This window comes from Limtongia smithiae (assembly GCF_038497785.1).
Source record: "Limtongia smithiae strain NRRL Y-17922 unplaced genomic scaffold V1518scaffold_15, whole genome shotgun sequence".
NCBI lineage: Eukaryota > Fungi > Ascomycota > Lipomycetes > Lipomycetales > Lipomycetaceae > Limtongia > Limtongia smithiae.
In genome coordinates this window covers 20,606-42,113 of record NW_027117636.1, presented here as the reverse complement: position 1 = coordinate 42,113, position 21,508 = coordinate 20,606, and the positions used below count along the sequence as shown (strand labels likewise).

General features: G+C 54.1%; 9 protein-coding genes across 9 annotated transcripts; 3 read left to right on the top strand and 6 right to left on the bottom strand.

Annotated features, from left to right (window-relative positions):
• Window positions 1-718: 718 nt before the first annotated feature.
• Window positions 719-1,709, top strand: V1518DRAFT_422773 (uncharacterized protein). Its single transcript, XM_066905532.1, has 2 exons — window positions 719-782; window positions 858-1,709. The coding sequence occupies exon 2, from the start codon at window positions 1,142-1,144 to the stop codon at window positions 1,337-1,339; it is 198 nt and encodes a 65-aa protein (XP_066757234.1). The 5' UTR covers window positions 719-782; window positions 858-1,141; the 3' UTR covers window positions 1,340-1,709.
• Window positions 1,710-5,256: 3,547 nt separating this feature from the next.
• V1518DRAFT_422767 (P-loop containing nucleoside triphosphate hydrolase protein) lies at window positions 5,257-7,101 on the bottom strand. Its single transcript, XM_066905531.1, has 3 exons — window positions 6,907-7,101; window positions 6,734-6,857; window positions 5,257-6,688 (listed from the first exon to the last, which is right to left on the bottom strand). The coding sequence occupies exons 1-3, from the start codon at window positions 7,052-7,054 to the stop codon at window positions 5,626-5,628; spliced, it is 1,335 nt and encodes a 444-aa protein (XP_066757233.1). The 5' UTR covers window positions 7,055-7,101; the 3' UTR covers window positions 5,257-5,625.
• A 61-nt stretch (window positions 7,102-7,162) lies between these two features.
• V1518DRAFT_422766 (uncharacterized protein) lies at window positions 7,163-7,927 on the top strand. The gene is made up of 3 exons (XM_066905530.1): window positions 7,163-7,211; window positions 7,260-7,689; window positions 7,738-7,927. Exons 1-3 carry the CDS (start codon window positions 7,209-7,211, stop codon window positions 7,797-7,799), a joined length of 495 nt encoding a protein of 164 aa, XP_066757232.1. The 5' UTR covers window positions 7,163-7,208; the 3' UTR covers window positions 7,800-7,927.
• On the bottom strand, window positions 7,791-8,642 carry V1518DRAFT_422764 (uncharacterized protein). The gene has a single exon (XM_066905529.1). It carries the CDS (start codon window positions 8,628-8,630, stop codon window positions 8,007-8,009), a length of 624 nt encoding a protein of 207 aa, XP_066757231.1. The 5' UTR covers window positions 8,631-8,642; the 3' UTR covers window positions 7,791-8,006.
• Window positions 8,643-8,747: 105 nt separating this feature from the next.
• V1518DRAFT_422761 (chaperonin 10-like protein) lies at window positions 8,748-10,330 on the bottom strand. The gene is made up of 3 exons (XM_066905528.1): window positions 9,929-10,330; window positions 9,770-9,872; window positions 8,748-9,718 (listed from the first exon to the last, which is right to left on the bottom strand). Exons 1-3 carry the CDS (start codon window positions 9,961-9,963, stop codon window positions 8,807-8,809), a joined length of 1,050 nt encoding a protein of 349 aa, XP_066757230.1. The 5' UTR covers window positions 9,964-10,330; the 3' UTR covers window positions 8,748-8,806.
• A 28-nt stretch (window positions 10,331-10,358) lies between these two features.
• Window positions 10,359-11,113, bottom strand: V1518DRAFT_387944 (telomere stability and silencing-domain-containing protein; the record flags this gene model as incomplete). The annotated part of the gene is made up of 2 exons (XM_066901725.1): window positions 10,613-11,113; window positions 10,359-10,558 (listed from the first exon to the last, which is right to left on the bottom strand). Coding segments are annotated over exons 1-2 (597 nt in total), but the record flags the coding sequence as incomplete, so codon positions are not given.
• Window positions 11,114-11,377: 264 nt separating this feature from the next.
• On the top strand, window positions 11,378-13,457 carry V1518DRAFT_126047 (uncharacterized protein). Its single transcript, XM_066900707.1, has 6 exons — window positions 11,378-11,401; window positions 11,453-11,768; window positions 11,816-11,849; window positions 11,906-12,276; window positions 12,325-12,370; window positions 12,417-13,457. Exons 2-6 carry the CDS (start codon window positions 11,578-11,580, stop codon window positions 13,407-13,409), a joined length of 1,635 nt encoding a protein of 544 aa, XP_066757228.1. The 5' UTR covers window positions 11,378-11,401; window positions 11,453-11,577; the 3' UTR covers window positions 13,410-13,457.
• V1518DRAFT_422748 (uncharacterized protein) lies at window positions 13,426-15,143 on the bottom strand. The gene is made up of 3 exons (XM_066905527.1): window positions 14,998-15,143; window positions 14,730-14,944; window positions 13,426-14,679 (listed from the first exon to the last, which is right to left on the bottom strand). Exons 1-3 carry the CDS (start codon window positions 15,025-15,027, stop codon window positions 13,506-13,508), a joined length of 1,419 nt encoding a protein of 472 aa, XP_066757227.1. The 5' UTR covers window positions 15,028-15,143; the 3' UTR covers window positions 13,426-13,505.
• V1518DRAFT_125939 (3-oxoacyl-reductase) lies at window positions 15,087-21,406 on the bottom strand. The gene is made up of 3 exons (XM_066900706.1): window positions 21,343-21,406; window positions 18,776-21,264; window positions 15,087-18,729 (listed from the first exon to the last, which is right to left on the bottom strand). The coding sequence occupies exons 2-3, from the start codon at window positions 20,922-20,924 to the stop codon at window positions 15,299-15,301; spliced, it is 5,580 nt and encodes a 1,859-aa protein (XP_066757226.1). The 5' UTR covers window positions 20,925-21,264; window positions 21,343-21,406; the 3' UTR covers window positions 15,087-15,298.
• Window positions 21,407-21,508: the final 102 nt, after the last annotated feature.

Here is a 21,508-nt window from a genome sequence, read left to right as displayed (position 1 = left end):
GACGGAGGGCGCAGAACAAACACAGACCTGTGACTTGCATGGCACGATGCACTTCAACCCGCCAAGACGTCGTCCCTTAAACACACCGACCGCCAGAGGATGCCACCGCCGCCCGCATACTCCGCCGCACACAACGTCGTTGCGGTATCGAAATCAGCGCTGTCGAATTGCAGCGATACAATCAATCCACGGTGAGCAAGGCTTCTGCCAGGGCGAGTAGCTTGACTTTCCCGATATCAAGGAAGCTGTCGCCGCATTCTTCTTCTTCTTTTACGAGACTGCTGCAATATGTCCTCGATGGATTGGACCATCGGCTAGGACGACCCTACGCGTTGCACAGCTAGTCATCCCGAGCACAACAGCATGAACGCAATATCGCGATCACATATGGACTTCCAGGTCCATCTGCCACCACAGCACGCCGGCACACCACCGCGTTGTTCTAGAGCTGTTGGAAGAGCTGTAGCAGATACCAGCTGGTGGTGCGCCGGCAGACGAGAGTCGTCTCGCAGCCACTTACATCAACGCCAAATACTCCCAACACGGGGGCATTTGAGGCGTACGCTTCCATTCCTGCCCGGCACCAAATGCAGCAGCAACAAGCCAACAGGAATAGAATCGTAAAAGATAACAGTCTGGGCGAGACCCAAATAGAAGGGTAGCTGTGACGATGACATCAAGTTGCATCACTTGCCGCGCCAGAACTATTCTCCCAGCACGACTTCCCCAGCGCTCACGTGCCGCTGACCTGATCGGGCAGCTCGACAACTACGCGCTAATCGGTAATTCCAAGTCTTTTCTCCAATATTATGATTCCCCAAGTGTACAGTTACTTATTTGTTTGCTGCATGTATAAGAGGACGAAGACTTATTGGAAACAACCAGAATAGGGAGTGGCGGCCGCGATCGCACCAGTCTGTTTGATTCGTCTTCACGCTTGCTGCTGCACATTCTGATGCCGCCGCTCATGTCAAATCTATACAAATTCCATTTCGCTTCCTCTTCTGGTTTCTCTGGTCTCTGCCCTTGGCTACGTCAATCCATCTACAGATCAGACCGCGCGTACGATGGGCACATATCACTGCGTTACTCACCGCTTGATGGCGGCTGACACAGCTCACAGCCATGTTCACGACGAAATATGGAGACGCACGTTCCAGTACTGCACAACGCGTTGACTATCGTTCTTGCCTTCAGTTTTTTTGGTCGCAATCCTACGTGCCTGCAAGATACACGTCAACGATCCCGTCGCCCTGAGATATGCCGATCTGCCTTGCTCTGTATCAGCATTATTGTCGGTTGCTGCTACAACGCCTCGTCAGTTGTTGGCAGCTTATAATCTTGATGCAATGTCTGTCAGTTATTTGTTATCAATTACGACACTAACTTCCACATCTGATTACACCATGTGCATATCACAAACATCATATGAAGGCATTACATGAAATTCACAATAGCTGCGTCTCATGACATATTGCATGGTGCATTGCCTCTAACGTTATGCAAACTGACCAACCCAGCGGAGAGCAGGCTAATTCGCGATGTCTTAGTTGTCATACCCAATTTATTGTCCGTTGGTATTCTTACATGAATACCTTTACGCGCTCATTGCTCTCTCATTTTGCATTGTAGCATGGTGTGTGTAGGATGGGTTATTAGTCAATCACAATCAAGAAGTGGCATACGTCATACGCAACAGTACAATCGAGTGAAAATTTCAAGAATCTCTACTGATATTGTAGCCCATCCTAATTTGCTCAAAAGAGCTGGTATAGCTATGAATCGTACGTCTAATAGTCATGCTCCTATGATGATGTGCTCCATGATTTCTCTCTCTGACCTCCCATACAATGTCGAATAGCTACAATTCCAAACCTATATTCATGTGCATGATCCTTCAGTGTGGCCATTCCATCCCCGTTGCCATGATGTCGGCAGATCCTGATAGAGTACGGTATCACAATGTATAAGACCAAGCGCGAGTGTGGAGCAATGACGCCTATAGAAGATGTGACATTGCGGCAGTCAAGTCAAAGACTTAGTCAGTGAGCAGTCGTCGAGAGCACGCAGTCAGAGGACTGTCAGAGAGCTGAATAGAGGCCGTTGTGTGTGGTCCGCGCATGTAGACTCTAGGGCGTCGGCATGTACAACACAACACATGCCAGAGACAAGCGTGCCGTAACATGTAGTCGCGTGTAGCATTATTTGCGAAACCAGGTGTGCATACGGATGTGTGCTGCATCATGATTGCAGAGCTGTGGGTAAGAGTGTGCGCGCCGGTGAAGTGAGTTGGTCGAGAAGTGCCGCAAGGTTCTGTGTGTGACCGATTGTTGTAAGACCTAAGACCACGATCGAGTGCTTGGATATCCAAGGCGGTGCAGGAGAATAGGCGCTTGCATTAGAAAGGAAAGAGAGAAGGTAGAGTAGAAAGGAGAAGTGGGCGGAATATATGAACCCTAGTATTAGGGTTACTCTCTCTTGCCCTCCCTGCTGGCAATATTTTCCGTCTAGTTTTTATACACGCCTGCAATGCGATCCTCGTTCTTTGTCAATCTCTTATAATCCATAGTATACCTTGCTATAAAATTGTTATGCACTTACTCTGTGCTCGCTCCTAAAACCATGTGTTTGTGCATGTACTCAATTTCTTCAGATCAGAGCACAGATCAACAAAAGTCAGCTTATTGAATATACTTGAATGTCTGTTGTTCCGCATGACCATCACTAGTGCATATAATAATGTAGACGTCACATATCATAATTTGAACATGCATGACTCACACTTAGGAGTTGTGTATCACATAGGATAAGCGATGGAAGCCCGTGAGGCCAAATGAGTGCCGGCATCGAGAGTATCCTGGAATAATGAATAAAAATTCACTGATGCCGAGAGAATTCCACAGAAGTCTTCCTAAAGTCACTAGAGGATCAACAGAAACACGCGAACAGCGCTACAAGAATAACAAATTCGCAATTCAAAGAGCATACAAAATCATTAGACTGGCAAAAGCACCTGATACAAATGGCATGATAATCGTGGCATCAGGCCGTACTTCGGGCCCAGGCCTAAGATCATCATTTCAACAATGATGTGTGCATTATCGTAGATATAGAATGGTTAGCCGGATATCAAGCATGCAAGTCATTTGACGAAGACTTAGATAGTCCGTGTGCTTACTGGTAATTACTGCGTCTACTCATTCGTGGAACGCATAATACAGTATTTGGAGTACTGGGGAATATAGTGGAAATTTCTCCAGAGCGGCTCAGCAGTGATCAGTGCTGATCAGGTTGATGGAATGCGACTTCGAAAGACCATAGGCGCTGCGAATGATCCAGTGGATTAGTCCATGATATCATCAGGCATAGCAGCCACATAAGCAGTAATAGCAACTCCCCTCGCTCGTAGGCTTTGCGGCACAAGGTGTCCTGGGGCTACGCACCTGATAGTTCCTTATGATGCAGTATCTTTACTCAGGAGGTTATGTTCAATCAGGAGTAGCCCTACGGAGCTCGAGGCCTAGCTTTCTTGTTACACTCTTGATGGACAGCTCAGTCTTCCTAAAGGAGAGCACAGCACAAGAACTCTCGCAAATCCACCGTTCCACCAACTAGGGTTCCCGACTATTGGCAACTACTATGCACGCAAGTAACTCGTGATAAAGATATCTAGTGTGAATTTTAATCTCCATAACTGCACACTGCTCAGACTGTAGAGCACGCAGGCTTCAGCACAAGGCATGAGATTGGCTAGACTTGAACGGTATATAATACGACTTAAATATGGGAAGATGGCACAATCTTCTTATAAACGAGCCTCCCGACAATGAAGACAAGCATTGACACAGTCACTCCGCGTGGTTTCACAAAATAATCACCGTGAGTTGTGGGTGGACTAAGAGCAATTGAATCTTAGGAGCAAGTCGCCAGTTGCTGAAATGGTTGGTTGATGCGTTGAAGTTGACCACGCTGGAGAGGAGGAGGATGGCGACACAGTACTACTCAAAAACATGAGTGATGTCTCCAGAGAACCAGGTCATCAAGATTCCTTTTGATCGTTCTGTGAATGCAAGTCAGATGGTCTGAACAGTGAGTCAATACTGAATGAAGGGGGTACAGAGTGAAACGAGAGAGACCAGAGATTACCGATTTATCATTGATCTCCCGCTGTCTATGCAATTATGAAACAGGATTCATATATACCTCTGAATTGTCACATTGGTCAAGGACGTCTGTTGCATTTTCACTGCTCATTGTTTTTGGTGTCAAAATGGATGCAGAATGAAGGTGTTCAGAGTCCGGAGGCCACACACTGCAATACAGACCATTCTCAGTCCGCTGCACGCGATCGTCGACGATATTGTGATCAAAAACTGAGTGCAACAAATTTGCATATGGATGTCACCAGACGTGCTAAAACACACTGGATGTGACTGGCAAGTCAGTCATCGGGGGGGACTTGTATGCTGCACCTCACGTGAAAGGAATCCATGCGAGAACTATGACTGTCATGAAACGACACTTCATTGTTCAAGACTTCAGTTTCGTTGATAAATTGTGATGCACTTGCAGACGCTGCGTCTGCACAATACGTTGGCAGAAGCACTCTAATGGAGCACCGATTCTACTTTTATCTTGGTCATATATCGCACACTATCAGCCTCATTACTGGCACTGTAATGAGAGCTTTGGAAGCTATGCTCTTTAAGCAGAGGCAACTAAATTTAAGAATCACTTTTGGACCCAGAAGAAATTGCCCATAAGTGCATATTAACACTGAACTCAAGAGCTTTTCAATACACTTTTCGAATATGGTGTCTGAAATGGCAGAAATTTCTGCACCTATCAAGGAATGAACTGTTGGAGTCTGATCCTCAGCAAAAGTTCTATGGAATGATCGGCAGATTGTCTAATCAAAACAGTTTTCACTCACTAAACGTATAACGATCACACTGTTGTGATTTGGCAATCAGGCTCAGCAGGCTCAGTGAAAATAGTCTGAAGCTATAAGACATTAGTTCACTGGTTATTGAGTGATTGTGATCTTACAGTAGTGCAGTTACGTGATTTAGGTTGTGCCGTTGCGGACTTGGTTCACTATATAAGATCTGTGACTAGCATCAGTCCTTGACGGTCATGATGTTCAGTTAACTTGCATAGTGGATTAGAAATAAAGACTGTAGTCTGCAGCTACTGCATTCTATAGCTAATGCAGCAGAACAGCGTAGGCGACATAGTTCAGTTAACTAAATTATTACGAACTAGTGCAATGGCATGCGCATTCTAAATCTATCTATATTTCTGTAGGCTCAGTTTTAGCATGCGAAATTCATGTACAGGTTCTTGATTGGTACTCCTACATATCGAGATTATTAGGCAAGCAACGTGAGGTCAGACTCTTGCAGATATCTGAATAGATAGCAATAACGAGAGCAAAATAAGAACATTTAGCTCAATCACCGAAGCCTTCTGAAATACCTCTCAAGGTATGAATGATGGCATGGAATCCAAAACTTCCATGCCATGCTCGGACGGTTGAGCTGCGTAGAGTAGCTGGGATTTAGGTAAAACCTGCGTTGGTTAGGTGCTGCGCCCCGGACATATCATCTGGAAACATGAATTAGTCTATCTAGTCTTCCTGAGTTTCATCCTGCGGGCTTTTGAGGCATGCCCAGACTGCTTGTTGAGGTCCCTCTCCAAATCCATAATTGCCTCCCTCTTTGCGCTTGAAACAGGATGCATGAATTCGCGGATGATAGTATTCTCATCAATCTTTGTGTACTTGTCCATCTCTTTGCACACACGCGCCTCAATGGCCTGTATCCGCTCGACGTCATGCTCAGTTACGAAGGCAACAGATTCACCAGAATGTCCTGCGCGCGCTGTACGACCAGCGCGATGGATGTAGTCGTCTGGATCTGCTGGGATATCGTAATGAATGACCAGCTCAATGATCGGGATATCAAGACCACGAGAGGCAACGTCGGTCGCGACGAGCACGCGTGCGGCACCAGCGCGGAAGCGCGCGAGCGAGGAGATGCGCTCCTGCTGTGAGAGCTGCGCATGCAGCGAGGTGACGAGGATGCTGCCTTCGTCCATTGACTTGCTGTAGATGAGCAGGATCTGCTTGAGTATCTCGGCAGTCTTGGCGCGGTTGACAAAGACAATGGCGGATTTTGTGAGATTCTCGGGAGCAGCGAGGAGCGCAACAAGGTATGCTTCTTTAATTTGCGTGGGAAGGAGTAGGTAACTCTGTACAAGCGTGTCTGGAACGGCAATTTTTGAGGCGGCGAGGACCTCGTGCGCGAAGACCTTGTCTCCAGACTTCTCCTTGAGCTGCATCACGGCCGACGTGAGCGTCGCGGTGAAGAGCAGAGTCTGCCGGCGCGGCGACTTGACGACGTTCATGCACTCTTCGAGATCCGGACCAAACCCAGGCGTGAGTAGCCTGTCGGCCTCGTCCAGTACAAGAAAGCGCACGCGCTGGAGTCCAGAAATAGCCTCGGCGCCCGCGCCGCTGCGGATATGGTCGGCAAGACGACCGGGGGTTGCGATGACGATGTGAGGGCGCTGTTGTAGCACGAGGCCCTGAGCGACCATGTCCATGCCGCCGACGACGACAGCGATTTTGATATTCATATTTGACCCAAGGGCCGAAAATTGCTCGGAAATTTGGAGAGCCAATTCGCTGGGTAGTTAGTGCGTGAATAACAGAGTAGAAGGGAGAGCATACCGTGTGGGAGTAAGGATGAGGGCGAACACGCCGTAGGGGTCCTCGGAGAACTTTTGCAGAATTGGCGCGGCGAAAGCCATAGTTTTTCCTGAACCAGTGCGCGCGCCGCCGATGCAGTCTTTGCCTATGGCCGGTTAGCATGAGCAAAGAGCAACGCGAAAGGACAGATGGACCTTGGAGAATCTGGGGTATGCAAGCGGTCTGAATCTTGGAGGGACGACGGATGGCCATAGCCGCGAGCGCTTCCACCAGCGACTTAGAGAGACCAAGTGAGGTGAAAGACGCCTGGTGAGGAGTGGTTTGCCGCTTCGGTGCGCTCATAATGGGTAGATGAGGGAGGTGAAGGCGATAAACGTAGTTAGTGAAGAATACATGTGAAAGAGGAGGAGTATCAGCGACGGGGTTTGTGGCAGTGTTCCTCGCGCTTCTGCGTGTTCAACTTCACCAGTCATCCTGATCCCCATCTACATCAGCAATGGTACGTGCAATACGATGTTCTGTTGTGCGTGCATTACTAATGGTGCAGTCCCTGCGAATCGTGCCCAAAGATTCATACGCGACGAGCGTACCACCGCCGGCGATCGCGACAGCGACAGTGCCGGCGCTGACGGACCACCTGCGCGCCAACAAGGCGCCCGCACCGATCGCGGATACACTCAACACTGCCGCGAACGCATTATCCGCGGATCACCCGATCGCGCAGCGGCTGGAGAAGTGGGAGGAGACGCAGCTGAATCTCAAACTGGAGAACCTGCGAATGCTGTTTGGCACGCATGAGCCGGTGAAGCGCATGATGGAACTGGAGGCGTGCAAGGCCACGGCGCCATTCTATCCGGAGGTGCTGCGACGAGCGGACACGCTGATGGCGTCTGGTGCACCGGGGGCGGGCACGGACGTGGCGACGGAAATCCTGTTGGGGAAGGACGCGTCTGTGGACTGGGAGGACGTCTACGGGGGTGAGTGTTGCTCATTTCGATCGTGCTAGACAAGTACTAACAAGGCAGGCATGATGGATACCCGGGCGCTGGACTTCACACTCGACCTAGAGCGCCGGATGCAGATGTAGATAATATATTACCATGCGAAGCAGTTACATTACATCGATTATGCAGATGATCCGACCGCAACTCCGCGCCCGAGAAGACAAATATACATACTTACAGAACAAGCGAAACAATACACCGTATTCAGAGCATCTATGCAGGAAAGAGACGAACGAGAAGCAACGCAAACACCGGCCAAAAACATCATGTATGCAAGGGAGCCGCGGGGGCTAGAGGATGACGCAGCCGCAGCCGGAGGAGTGACCAGCAGTGGGCGGTGAGTCGGCGGCGCTGCCGCTGCCGCTGCGGGAAGTGTGGCGGCGAGTGCTCGCCGTGGTAGTAGTAGTAGTGGTAGTTGTGATGACGGCGGGGTCAGGGGTGGATGACGAGGCGGGCCGCGATGCGCGAGATCGGTGACGGTGGTCGTGCTTCTGGGACCGCGGCACGCGGCAGGTGTCCATGGAGACGGGTCGGACCGACAGATGAAGGACATTGTAGGGATTGTCGCGGGACAGCTGGGAAGCGCCGAGGGTGGCGGCGTCGTCGAGAAGGCGGCCGAAGTGGATGAGGCGGATGTACTCGGGGGCAGCGGGACGATCGCCCCAGGCGGAAACCCAGTCGGCGTAGATACACTCGCGAAGGGCATGGACGGAAAGTGCCTCGGGCTCGAGGGGGATGCTGTCGGGGAGGAGGGCGTGGGTGCGCATGTAGCGGGCGTCGATGGCAAGGGCGACGCGCGCGCCGGAGACGAAGAGGAGCGAGATGGTGAGGGTGGCATCGGCGGCGGCGTCGGCGGTGGTAGCCTTGTCGTCGTCGAGCGATGGGGAGGCCATGACATCAGTGGGGGTGGCCATGATGGCGATGGGGACGGCGGAGCGCGGAACTGTCGAAGCCGACTCAAAGCGCATAAGCGCGCAGAATTCAAGATTTTGCGGCACAAGTGCGCTGACGCATGGCGGTTGCGCGCATAATCAACACTACTGACATCCTATATATATACACTAAGCTACTATAGCCGGCACCCAGACCGTCATTCAAACACGATCGCCGCCTTGATCGCACTCTTGTTTCGGATCGCCTCCAGGCACTCCTCCCACTGTTCCAGCCGGAAAGTCTTGTTCACAATCCCGTGCACCTTCACCTTCGGGCTCGGCCCGTCCAAATATGCGATCGCGGTGGGAAACATGTACGTCTCCGAAAACGACCCTAAGATCGTGATCTCGTCGCCGAAGATCTTACTCGGCGGCCAGGTCACCCGTGCCGCGTTATTGTACACGCCGTAAACTACCAGCTTGCCGCCGCGGCGCACGTAGTTGATCGAGTCCTCCAGGATCTTCGCGCTACCGGTGGCCTCGACAACAATGTCAAAGCCGTACGGGTTGTCGGCCTTGATCTTCTCAAATTGCGGAGTAGCATCGCCACGATCAAGCTCGATATACTCGTCCGCCGCATCGAGCTGCTTCGCCAGCGCCATCTTCGAGCCCTTCGGCGCTGCGATAAGAACATGGCAGCCACCGTTATTACGCAGCAGCTGCGCCAGCACAAGACCAGTTGGCCCCGCACCAAACATGAGCACGCTCGACCCGATCTCCGGGCGGATCTTCTCTAGTCCGTGCGCCGCGCAGGATGCTGGCTCTAGTAGCGTCGCGTCGACGGGGGACAAATGCGTGATGTGGAACACTTTGCCAGCGGGGTAGGCGCAGTACTCGGCAAACGCGCCTGGCATTGTCACACCATGCGCGTTGAAGTGTTCGCACAGCAACGCCTTGCCTCGGCGGCAGTAGAAACACTCCCCGCACAATTCCGAGTTATCGGCAACTACGCGCTCGCCGAGCTTGAACGCTTTGACGTCCTTGCCGACCGCAGCGACACGCCCTACGACCTCGTGGCCGGGGACTAGCGGGAACTTGGCAATAAACTCGCCCTCGTGGATGTGGAGGTCCTACTCTCATTAGTCTTGGCACATTGACCGGACGTGAAGAAGAAGGAGTACCGTGCCGCAGACGCCGCAGGCGTCGACCTTGATGAGGACGTCGTTGTCGCGCACAACAGGGAGGGGAATGTCGACGACGGCGTGGACGAACGGCTTCTCGTAGCTAGCGAGGCTTAGCATGAGAAGGAGAGGGGATGGAGGGGAGAGTCAGGGCCATACCGGAGAGCCTTCATGGTGATGGGTAGGGCAGACATGGTGGATGCGAGGAAAAGGGAAGAAATGAGAGTGGTGAAGGGGAAGACGGAAAAGTGGGAACTGGAGTTTATATAGACAAACGAGGCGCTGAGAAGCCCCGGGAAACGACGCGAAACGCGATAACAAAAGCAGATCAGTAGTTATTCGATGACGTCGCCGTGCAGCCCCCTGAGTCACACTCACTCGTGACCTGCTCACTCCTCGTCGTCATCTTCGCCAAAGAAGGCAGCTTGTTTTGGTTGGCGCGGTTTCTTAGTCTCGACTTTCTCGCCTGCGTCCGTTCCGCTGTCGTGACCTTCGCCTCTATCGTCTTTGTCGTCGTCGTTCTCTTTGCCTTCCTCTTCTTTCTCCTCCTCCTCCTCCTCCTCCTCCTCCTCCTCCTCCTCCTCCCCCTCCTCCTCTTCACCAAACGCAAACGACTCCCCGACAATCCGCTTCAGTTCATCAATCAGCTCCTCGCTCTCCTCCAGAAACTGTGTGTCCTCGAACCGCGCCGGCGCCGCCTCCGCGTTCACTAGCGCCTGCAGCCGCGCCTTCCGCTTCGCTGCCAGCTCCTTCACCTTTTGCGGCGCGGTCTCTAAATACACAGCAAGACTATCACACGTCAGCGGTAGCCCAAGTAAAAGCACACACCCAGTCAAAACTCACTCCTTGGCCTGCCGAATACTCTTCATCCGGCGCCCGTCCAGGTTCCGAAACTCATCCTTCGCCGCCTCGTCCACCTTCCCTCCGCGTTTTCGCCGTGCCGTCATGCGCCCGCCCTGTGCGCGCAGCTGCGACCCGAACCCGCCCTTGCCGCCGAGTAGTCGTGGATTCAACCGTAATTCGAGTGTGTCGCCGTGGCACACCGTGCCGGCGGTAGTGGTGGCGACTGGCAGCGCTCTTCCCGACCGCAGACTGACTCCACATGTTGACGCCACCGATGCAGGCAGCGACTTTGCAACCCGAGCGAGCACGCTCTGTAAATTAGCGCCCGGCGATACATCAAACGTAAATGGCGCAAGGCCTGTAAAAGTGGCGACGGAGACGGAGACCGTGAGCTCCATGTTGGTGGTGTCGATAATAAGGAATATGGAGAAGTCACAGGCGTTGCGAACTCCCAATGTCAATGCACTGCCGCCGGCTTCACCAGCTCACACTCAAGTTGTTGACACTCATCACCGCCCCCCATGGACGTATCCTGGGCAGACTTTCCTGCGGCGCTACCTGTACTTCGCCAGCAGCTCAGTACTGCCTTCTTTGTCGCAATTGACTGCGAAATGACCGGCATCCGTGTAACCGACCGGTACAGCCATGCGTCCGCCGACAGCCTCCCCAGTGACTTCCACAAAGATCTGCCCGACCTGCAGACTCGGTATACCGAGTATAAGGAAGCTGCCGAGGCCTTTCAAGTTGTGCAACTTGGCTTGTGTATTGTCACCCTGCCCCAGGAGTCCTGTGAGCCCGTCCCCCCTCCCTTGTCTGCTTTCTGTACGCTAACAGGGCCAGCCGAATACATACTCAGGTAGGACCCATGCTCCCCTCCGCCTGCCGCTTATTCATATTCCAGGCCATACAACTTCCACGTCTCCCCCGTCCTCCCTAAAAAGTTTGGCCTCGACCGCCGCTTCCTCATGCAGTCCGACGCCCTAGCCTTCCTCATGGGCAACAGGTTCAGCTTCGACCGCTGGCTTCAGCAAGGTATTCCTTTTATCAACAAGGACGAGGAGGCTGCGATCATGGCACACCAGAAGCAGCGGATATCGCAGGGCTACGCGCCGGTCGATATCGACGAGTCCGGACAACGGTTGTTAGACGCGGAACTGTATGTCATTCCCTATTCCCTCCACCACTCCCTCTCTGACTTATCAGTCCCGGCCTCTACGCATGGGCAAACAACCCAAATGTATGCCCAACTCCTCCTCTCTTCTCTGTTCAGTCATTCATTAACACTAATCCCAGCACCCTGAACCTTTCTATAACATCGCCGTAGCAAACAGCTACCAAACACGCATTTTCCACCAAGTCGTCCGCCAGAAGCTCCCCGAATTCTGCACAGTAGGCCACAGCACCTTTATCCAGGTGCTACGCCAAACCCCGCAGCTCATCGAAAGCCGCGCACAGCACCAGGCCGAGAGCCACCGCAAGTTCTGCTCCGACCTTGAGCGCTACGTTGGCCTGCGGACACTCTTCGAGATGATCATCGAGTTTAAAATTCCCGTCGTCGGACATAACGTGTTTGTTGACTTTGTCAACATCTATTCAAAGTTCATGGGCACGCTTCCGTCATCAGTGACCCAGGCTGCCAGCATCATCCACCAAGTCTTTCCCATGTAGGTCATCTACTCTTGATCTCACAATCTTGCCAACTGACCATCCAGCATCATTGACACCAAGTACGTCGGCACAATGAACGACACTAATAATGTATGTCCTGCATGCCCTCTGCGCCTTCGTTACGCTAATTTCGCAGCCTCACAACACCCAGCACTCCGGTCTAGCCGAACTCCTTAGCAACCTCAAATCTGTCATCTACCCGCTCGCCGTCATCCACCCCGACTTTTCAAAATACATCCTCGCCTCTGAGTTCCGTCACGAGGCTGGTTGGGACGCCTGCGAGACCGCAAAGCTCTTTTTAAAGCAAGCCGGTAACTTCTTCTTCCTGGACTCGTCCATGCCTGATCCGCGACAACAGTCGCTACACGCACCTCCATCTTCATGGACGGCTGACGACAAATATAACAACTATGCACTCGAAAATTACGACAATAACGACTCCGATTCCGATAGAGAAGACAATTACAGTAACAAGCACGAAGATGTCGGCGACTACAGTGACGAGGATTCGCTGGAGGAGTTCAACCACAAATCACAACATAGGCTATCACTACCATCCACATCAAAACCACCGCTACAATTCTCCTCTCCCGGCGGCTCACGCAGGATTACACAGCGCAAGCGTACACGAGACGCAGCACGGCTACTGCATTTTCGGCCAAAATACAATGGCGACACGGTCGTAGCGCAAGAAATTGCGGCGGTTGCGGAGGACGAAGACGATGAGCGCGCCGTGGTGTCCTATATGGTCAAGAATATGCCGAACAACACGACTGCGGCGGCAGCGGCTGAGAATGGCGAGCCGATGGAGTACAACAGCAGTGCAGCGGACTCGGTGGATCACTCGTGGGAGTCGGCGGTCGCGACCACGGCGGCGACTGCCGACGATACTGGAGCGGAATGGGGTGCGGTGGAGGCCTCCGCTTTCGACGATCCCGACACCATGATGGACGCCGACGTCACCAACGACGATGCCGCTATGGACACGGCCATGCAGGAAGACACGCTCGCCGCCACATTCCGGCCACCACGGGCCGTCCTACCTCCCTTCGACTCTCACGCATGGGACCTCATGCTCAACCGGTTACGCGTCTGGGGCACGCGCGAGAGCATGCTCACATTAGCCTAGGCGGTTCCCGTACGAATCTAGAAGTAGCTTCTAATATTGCATCACACACTATCATACATCGCCGGCCTGTCTACAATATACACAACTTGCCACCCCCTAAAACAGCGTCAAATTCCAGATTTCCTTCGCACCACGCTCCGCGTAGTCCTCACGAGACACGTAGCCGCCGTCGATATTCGCGATGCCCGGCGTAAATATCTGTTTCGCCGCGATCTGGCTCCCGAGAAATTGCGCGTCCTCCCACGAATGGCCCTTCCACCCTATGAAATAATCTGCCATCTTCGCGATCCGAATATTGGTTGGCACCTGCCCGTGCCCTGCAGGCAGCATGTGCGAGTGCGTCATTGGGGGCGGCGGCGTGTTAATTCCTGGCGTGTTAAACCCAGAGGGCATCTCAGAGAACGTCACTGCCCGGTTCACCATGAACCGCTCCTGCAGTGTCAGTAGCATGTACTCGGTAAACCCCTTGATCGCCGTCGGTCCACCGACGAGGATGATGTTTTCCCAGCACTCTCCGCGCCGGGGAATTTCGTCGATCTTGTTGATTACATCCCACACCCCCAGCGCTATCCGCTCGATTAATTCCTCAGCCCCGTGGAACCGCTCCGTGCCGACCTCAATCGTGCGTCCGGACGAAGCGTCGATAAACGAGTTCCGTGCAAGTTCTGCGTTTCTCTTAACCGGCTCATTCAACTTCGCGTTTCGCTTTTGCTGTTCCCGTTGCGCCAATACCTCGCGCGCATTCCCACTCGCCACAATCGCAACCACATCCACGATGCCCTCGTCCTCTAGCGAATCCCCGCCTCCCAAGCCGACATGTCCGCTCGGCGGCGCGTTAGGTTCTCCAAAAAAATGGTTCACGGATTTATCCACTAAGATCTCATATATATTCGATCTCTTCAGCGCCTCAACCTGCCCCGGTGTGAACGACGGCAACAACTGCGCAAGGTGGGCGTTGATCGCGTCGCCGCCCACACCGCCGTGCAGAACCGTCACCGCGCGGTCGGCGATCGTGTACTCAACCACCGGCGTGATTTCCGTCTTCGACGCGCCGATGTTGACGACCAGCGCAGTGTCGAGTGCGTGCGCAAACACGGCGGATAATGACTCTGGAATGGTAGTGATAGCTGGCACTCGCGCATGAGTGAACATATGGTTAACAAGCGCCTCGATCTGCTGCGGACGCCATTCCGCGTTGCATGTGAACAAAACCGGCGAGTACGGCAGAACGTCTGGAGCCGACTTGATTGCACGTTTATAGAGGGTCTCCCTGCCCTCGTTAGCATCTTCTTCTCTCACCATCGCCTCCGCGATACGCACATTAAGTACTGCAATGCTGCTAAATCCACAATCTCGCCCTCAACAATCGGATACACCGCCACGCTCTCGTCCATCCCGTCGAGTACAAACTGCGGATCATTTTTCTCTGCAGACGGTATCCGGTACACCTTCGTTGGCACGCGTGTCTGCGCTGGGGTCAGCGATTCGGGCAGCCCGTACTGCACCCGAGTGTACTGCGACCCCGTCGATATCACCTACCATTGTCAGCACTCTTTCCCACGTACAAACCACTCCATAGCCAGCATACAAAAATTACTTCGTCCCGAAACGGCGGCATGCTCTGTTTGTCGTGGTCGTTGTTGTACCTTCGTCAGCTTGCCTATAAAAACACCAAAGCCGCAAAGCAGATCACACTCGCACAATCTAAGGGTCTTGTGCAATCCCTAAACGCGTATCGCAAGATAATGTGTTGCTACTTGTTAAACTAGTAAAACGTACAAAACAAAGCAGATGATTATGTGTATATCCTGATATCACCCTTCTACCAGGCCCTCCGTCGACACCACCCAAAATCTCCCATAGTATCAAATTTTTTACATCCCCGCAACTTACTTCTGTGCGACTGCGACTGCGACAGCCTGGAACTCGTTGTGGCTGATCGAAACTTTGACGTCGACAACTCCACTCGCAGCCGCCTTGGTCTTTGCGGCGCCGCTAAGTACGATCTCAGGCTTACCAGCCTTGCGGATGACCTCGATCTCCTTGAGCGCCGCGCCGGCGCCAGCAGAGGCCACGCCGAGCGACTTGAACACCGCCTCCTTCGCACACCACGTGCCAGTAAAGCTGGCGACGGGATCAGGCGCCGCACGACAGTACGCAATCTCAGACTCAGTGTAGTTCCGCTCAATAAAGGTCTCATTACCAGAAGGGAATGACGCGAGCGCCTCCACGTCCACGCCGACACTGCTGCCGGTTGACGAGTTCGCGTTCGTCAACCGCAGAAGCACCTCCTCAGTCTCGAGCTCATCTGGCGTTTTCGTCTTCTTCGTTTTGTGGTACGAAAAACTGTCGGTCTTCTTGTCGGGCTCAGCACGCATCGTCGGATCCAGGTACACGAGCGCCTCCTGGTCCTTCGAGTACGGCGGGTCGTTCTTCGCGACAAAGATGCTGTTCGTCGCCATGCCGTTATGCATATACTTGTACGCCTGCTTATGACGCGCACTGACCTTCGTCTTGTATGCGTTGTAAGTTTTCTCGTCTAGCGTTGCAAACAAATAGTCTGAGTTGATCACGATCGCCTGCGCACCCTTCTGGCCGAAACCAAAAGAGGTCACGGAAGCCGCCTTGATGCCGTCTGTCTGAATGCTCTGCGACGGGAAAAGCAAAAAATCGTACTGCTCGAGCGCCTTGTCGATATTATCCGCATTACGGTTGCCGGGGATCAAACCGGAGTTCAGAATCTGAAGCGCACCGTTCATCATCCACGCGCCAGCCGCGCCCTTGGGATGACCGGTCAGCGACTTCTGGAAAACACCAAGTAGAGCATTGCCTTTGGTACGGCCAAGATGCTGCATCATGCTCGACAGAGTAAGCGACTCGTTCTTCTCGTTCGCCATAGTCGAGGTACCGTGGAACGACGCGACACCGAGATCATCAATGGTAAGGTTCCACACGGCAAGCGCGCCACGCAGCGGCGCGATCCGTGCGTCCTGCTTGTAGAAATCGTTACCCCACTGCGACAGCGCGTCCTTCTCCTGGCGGGTAGCTTCTCGCTCGATGTGCGCCATGCGCTCGGACAGGTACTCCTTCTCGTCAAACGACTCGGTCTGCTCCTTGCGCAACGCCTCCATCTCCTCCTGCAGATATAGAATCTCGGCCTCGGTCCACTCGCGGACTTGCTTCTTGCGCGCCTCGAGTTGACGACGACGGTACTTGATGTCGAGCAGCGGCGAGGGAAACTTGTCGGCGCGATACTCGCGCGCGGTAGTGAGAATACCCTTGCCAGGTGCAGGAACGGAGCGACCGATCTTGTCAGTCGCGGTCGCGGTCATACCGATGATACCGTAGATCGGGACACCCATCTCGAGCGCAAGCTTCGCGGTCATGATGATCTGGATACCCGCGCCGTGCGACTCCATGAAACCCGCACGTGTGCTGGTCGCCGGTCGCGACATCTCCGCAGGAGTGCGGCCGTGCCTGAACTCCTCCTCAGAGTTGGAAGTCGCACCCATGTTGCCGAACTCGAACGAGCCTTCCTCCTGGAAATCGTCGTAGCCACCAACAAGGCAGATCTTGGCCTTTCCAGAGATGATAGTTTCGTAACCTATATCGACGGATTCAATAGACGTAGCGCACGCGCCAACAGGGGTCTTGATCGGGCCAGACGAGGAAAGTAACAACATGTTGACCCACGCGCTCATGGTGTTCACGAAAGATTCCTGAAGAATGTCCTTCTGAACTTGCTTGTCCAGGTAACGGTCTTTGTACATGCCTCGAAGCGCGGTCATACCGCCAACACCAGAACCGGTGCAATTGCCGAGCTCAGAAACATGAACGTACTTATAGAACTCGTACGGATCCGTGACACCGGCTGACAAGAGAGCCTCAACGGTAGAGACGAGAACATAGAGGGTGATGGGGTCAACCTGGGACACGATGTCCTCGGAAATACCGTAGCGGCGAGCATCCCAGCCGGTAGGGATCTGGCCGGCAACGAGACGATCGAACTTGAGAGCCTTGGGAATCATAAGAGATGCGCCCTTGAGGAAGCGTACGGTCCACTGGCCGGTCTCAGGAAGCTCAAATATCTCGACCTTGTCGTCGTGCTGTCGCTTGAACTCGACCGCGGTCTCCTTAGAAGTCTCGAACGGCTCAAGATCGTGCTCGATAACGATCTCTTGGAGCATCTGTTTCTTCGTGGGCTCGTAGCCACCGAAAAGTTCGGACTCGATCAGCCGGATGCCAGAATGCTCAAGGATGTGCTTCTCGTACTTGGCCTTGACGTCGAAATCGTCGACAGGCTCATTGGTCTTGGTATCGACCCAACCGGAGTACATCTGGCCCTTGAGCTGACCGTGATGATGCTTGATCAGACCCATGATCCAGGCCATCTCGATGCAGCCCTCGAGCGAGAAAGATCCATTGGCCTCCATCTCCCAACGTGTGCGGGAGTTACCCCATGGACCGACCTCGGCAAAACCGGTAATGACAATAACCTTCTCAAGGTCAACCATGCCCTGGAGGTCCTTGGAGAGCGGAGCGATCTCGGAGTAGTCCTTGAGCGTGGGGAAGTCGAACTTAATGTTGGCACGCGGCTGGATAACAACGGACTTGTGCATGCGCTCAGCCTCGGCGCCGGAAACAAGCTTGTACTCGATTGCATTCTCATGGGAAACAGCGCGACGAATCTCGGCGGTCTGGGTGAGCTCCTGTCGGATCTGGGCTGAAATGTCCTTAAGGTTAGGGATGTACTGCATGCCACCGTTGAGGTCGGCAAAGACGGGCTCGATCTGACAGAGATTGACGATAGGCGGTGACATGAGTCCAAGAATATTGAAGGCCATCTCCTGCTGCGAGAACGTGCGTACGCCGAGACCCTCGATGCGCTCGGCGATAAGGTTGTTCTGATTCATGAGACCGGTACCACGGGTCCAGCCAATAACCGCACCACAGATGGTGAGGTAAGAGCCCCACGACTCGGAGTACCAGCGGTTGAAAAGAGTTTCAAGCGCCAACTTAGACTCGGAGTAGAGACCGTCCGAACCGAAGGTGCCATGATTTGGCGACATAGGAAGGATGACCTGCGCGGGGCGCGTTTCGTAGCCGTAGTTGAATTTCTGGGTCTTGACGGCGCCGAGGATGCGCAGGAGGTTGGTGAGCATGATGCGGTGAGCGAGCTCAGAGCGCGAGTCAATGTTGTCAATCTCCCGTCCGTTCTCTGGAATAGCGGCGAAGGGGACGATGTAGTCGAGATCCCAGCCAAGACCCTTCTTAGTGTTATAGATATAATCCACAAGCTGCTCGACATCCTGTTTGGAGCCTGGAGAAATTAGCGGGTGTCAACACAAACAGAAGAGGAAACTTACCTTGGTTGAAAGGAACAACAATAAGAGTGGAGTCCGAGGCACCGTACTTGGCGTAGATGGCCTGGTAGTACTCGGTGACTTCCTTGGAGTAGCGGGATGTGGTGACGACCACCTTGGCGCCGCCAGACAGCAGACCCTGGAGGACAGCAGCACCGATAGAGCCCGCGCCGACACCGGTCATGAGCGCGGACTTGCCCTGGAACGAGATACCCGACTTGGCGCCCTGTTCGAGGCACTCAAGGTAGATGCCGGAGAGCGCCTTGTTGTACTCCCAACCGTGGAGGTCCTTCTTCTTGAGGTGCAAAAACGGAATGGTCTCGGTGAATTTCTTGACCTTGCCACCCTTCTTCGCCCGACGGGGGGAGCTGGGACGGCCGGTGCCATCGGGGGAGGCGGTGCCCTTGGGAGCCGGCGCGGAGGGGGACTCGAGAGCGAGCGAGTGGATGACATCGTCGTACAAGGTCTTGATCTGGAGCTTAGAAGACTTGGAAAGCTTGTTCTGCTGGCGGATGATCTTGTAGATGCGAGTGAGGTCGGAATGAAGCTTTGAGCGCGAGCGGTTCTCAGTGATCTTGCCGCCGGCCATCATCTCCTTGACATACTGCTCGAGCTTGCGGACAGAGGTGCGGGGGACCTCGTCGTAGGTGATTGTGCCCTTAAGGTCGATGGTGGTTTTGGGAGCCGAGGGGTACATGACATCTTTGTAGACGGGGGCGACGCCAAGGGCCTCACGGCAGTTATCAATCAGCTGCTGACCGAGCTGCTTAGCGAGGAGGTAGGTACCACCGCGGGAATCCGGGCAGTGGTCTATGTGGTATTGCATAAATTCGAGCAAGGTAGGACTGGAGCGATTCATGAGGAGGATGCAGCGGGAGACGATCTCGCGGTCGACGACGGAGAGACGGCCAAAGATAATGTCGAAGTACATAGTCAGGGCGTCCTGACGAGCCCAATTCCAGGAGGAGTCGTATACACGAGCCTTGAGAGCCGAGAAGATGGGGACAATGCCGGAAGCGTAAAAGTCGCCGTGCTCGACCTGCCAGAGATCAAGTTCCTCGCGGAGTTTGGCGGTTGCGTCCTGTTCATCGATATAGAGTTTGTCGCCGGCGCGGAGGTCGACTTTAAGGTACTTTGCGAAGAGCTCCAGCTGCTGCTTCACAAGGTGGGTCTGGTCCTTGGTGAGCTCCTCGAAGGCGGCGGAGTCAATGGCAATTGCGGCACCACCGGCAGCGCCCCCGGCAGCTGCGCTGGCACCGGCGCTGAGAGAGACTCCGTTGATTGCGGCGTACTTTTGAGTGACCTCGTCGAGATAGGTCTTCGCGTCGCCCTCGGCAGCGAGACGGGCGGGGGGCTCAATGGTAATGGCGAGGAGAAGCACGCCGTCTTGGCGGCCAGATCCAAGACCCCAGCGATCCTGGAGATACTTGCGGGCGGAAGTGAGGTTGAAACCGCCTGGCATCTTGGAGGCGATGACGCGGGAGATGAGCGACGCAGACTGCTTGCCGAGCTGGCCGTTGAAACCGGCGGACTGGAGCGCAGCACCGAGCTCCTCGAGGGGAGTTTCCTCGGCCTTCTCGGGGGCAGCGCCGAACTCCTTACCGAGGTCACCGAGGATCTCGTTCTGGAGGGTAGACTTTCCGTTGACGAGGTCCTTTATAGCCTTTGCAAGAGGAATCTGGTCGAAAGGCTTCTTGAGCTTCTGCGCGACGAGGGCGCGGAGAACGTCCACGGCTTTTACGGGCTCATCGGCGACGGAGGCAGCGGGACCAGCAGAGGAAGGGGGAGCCGCCACCGCGACCGGTGGCGCGGCCGCGGCCACAGGAGCAGCAGACGAAGCAGTGGGAACATCGGCCGGCGCGTCAGGGACAGGGTCGGCGGCGTAATAGATCTCTTTGGCGTCCTTGGAGTAGCAAAGGACCTGACGCTGGAGCGAGAGTGCTGCGTCATAGGCCTCATACTTTGCCTTGAGCGTGCGCGTGGCCATGCCGGCTAGGGTGGGAGAGGGACCGATCTCAACGAGGCGCTCGGAGTTGAACTGCTGGAAGATAACATCTTGGGTCTCGATCCAGCGGACGGGGGAGGCGAACTGGTAGGCAAGAAGCTCGATGAGCAGGATATGCGCGAGCTCCTGCTCTGTTTCAGGGCGCATGGTGGGTCGCGGTGTGAGGAGAAAGGAAGAGGAGGAGGGCGGTGAAGAGGAGAAGAGAAGAGGAGAAGAAGAAGACAAACACACAAGCGATCGCCGCCTCAGAACCGCGCCGCACGCCCAGAGGGGAGGCACTAAGCCGCGACAGGTAAGAGGCTAACTGGATGCGGCTAGCCGGGACGCAGGAGGAGTATGCTCTGACTGTCATTTACTACGTGTATGGACATGTTTTTGGCGTGCTTTGCTGTTATTTGGAGGGGGTTGGGGGTCGAGTGCAATTGCGTCCAGGGAAGAGCGGATTATTGAACGCGACAATGCGGAGCGTAAAACACTCGAACGCGATCTGTTGAGGCGACGTGAGAAACCGCAAACGCGAGTGTTGGGGTTGGCCAGCACTCCAGCCGCTCTCGGTGCGGCGTACCTTCCCAACACTGTTCTCACCGATTCGTCCCTCACGATCAATACTCTGCCGATCACTAATCGACTCTTCTGTGTTTCAGACGTAATCCGTAAAGCACACTAGTGTGTGGTGCAGAGAATTGCGTAGAAAACTCTGGGCGTGAAGGTGATGCGTTGAGGCCGCGTTC

Coding starts and splice junctions, on each gene's coding strand:
- V1518DRAFT_422773 (XM_066905532.1), top strand. CDS start 1,142: ATGGAGACGCACGTTCCAGTACTGCACAACGCGTTGACTATCGTTCTT.
- V1518DRAFT_422764 (XM_066905529.1), bottom strand. CDS start 8,630: ATGGCCACCCCCACTGATGTCATGGCCTCCCCATCGCTCGACGACGAC.
- V1518DRAFT_125939 (XM_066900706.1), bottom strand. CDS start 20,924: ATGCGCCCTGAAACAGAGCAGGAGCTCGCGCATATCCTGCTCATCGAG. Junction 18,730..18,775: donor TGTTGTTCCTTTCAACCAAG/GTAAGTTTCCTC, acceptor TAATTTCTCCAG/GCTCCAAACAGGATGTCGAG.
- V1518DRAFT_422761 (XM_066905528.1), bottom strand. CDS start 9,963: ATGTCTGCCCTACCCATCACCATGAAGGCTCTCCG. Junction 9,873..9,928: donor ATCACCATGAAGGCTCTCCG/GTATGGCCCTGA, acceptor AAGCCTCGCTAG/CTACGAGAAGCCGTTCGTCC. Junction 9,719..9,769: donor CCTGCGGCGTCTGCGGCACG/GTACTCCTTCTT, acceptor TAATGAGAGTAG/GACCTCCACATCCACGAGGG.
- V1518DRAFT_422766 (XM_066905530.1), top strand. Junction 7,690..7,737: donor CTGGGAGGACGTCTACGGGG/GTGAGTGTTGCT, acceptor CTAACAAGGCAG/GCATGATGGATACCCGGGCG.
- V1518DRAFT_422767 (XM_066905531.1), bottom strand. CDS start 7,054: ATGAGCGCACCGAAGCGGCAAACCACTCCTCACCAGGCGTCTTTCACC. Junction 6,858..6,906: donor CATACCCCAGATTCTCCAAG/GTCCATCTGTCC, acceptor AACCGGCCATAG/GCAAAGACTGCATCGGCGGC. Junction 6,689..6,733: donor CTCATCCTTACTCCCACACG/GTATGCTCTCCC, acceptor CTAACTACCCAG/CGAATTGGCTCTCCAAATTT.
- V1518DRAFT_126047 (XM_066900707.1), top strand. CDS start 11,578: ATGCAGTCCGACGCCCTAGCCTTCCTCATGGGCAACAGGTTCAGCTTC. Junction 11,769..11,815: donor CGGTTGTTAGACGCGGAACT/GTATGTCATTCC, acceptor CTGACTTATCAG/TCCCGGCCTCTACGCATGGG. Junction 12,371..12,416: donor CAATGAACGACACTAATAAT/GTATGTCCTGCA, acceptor CTAATTTCGCAG/CCTCACAACACCCAGCACTC.
- V1518DRAFT_422748 (XM_066905527.1), bottom strand. CDS start 15,027: ATGCCGCCGTTTCGGGACGAAGTAATTTTT. Junction 14,945..14,997: donor TTCGGGACGAAGTAATTTTT/GTATGCTGGCTA, acceptor TGACAATGGTAG/GTGATATCGACGGGGTCGCA. Junction 14,680..14,729: donor GCAGCATTGCAGTACTTAAT/GTGCGTATCGCG, acceptor TAACGAGGGCAG/GGAGACCCTCTATAAACGTG.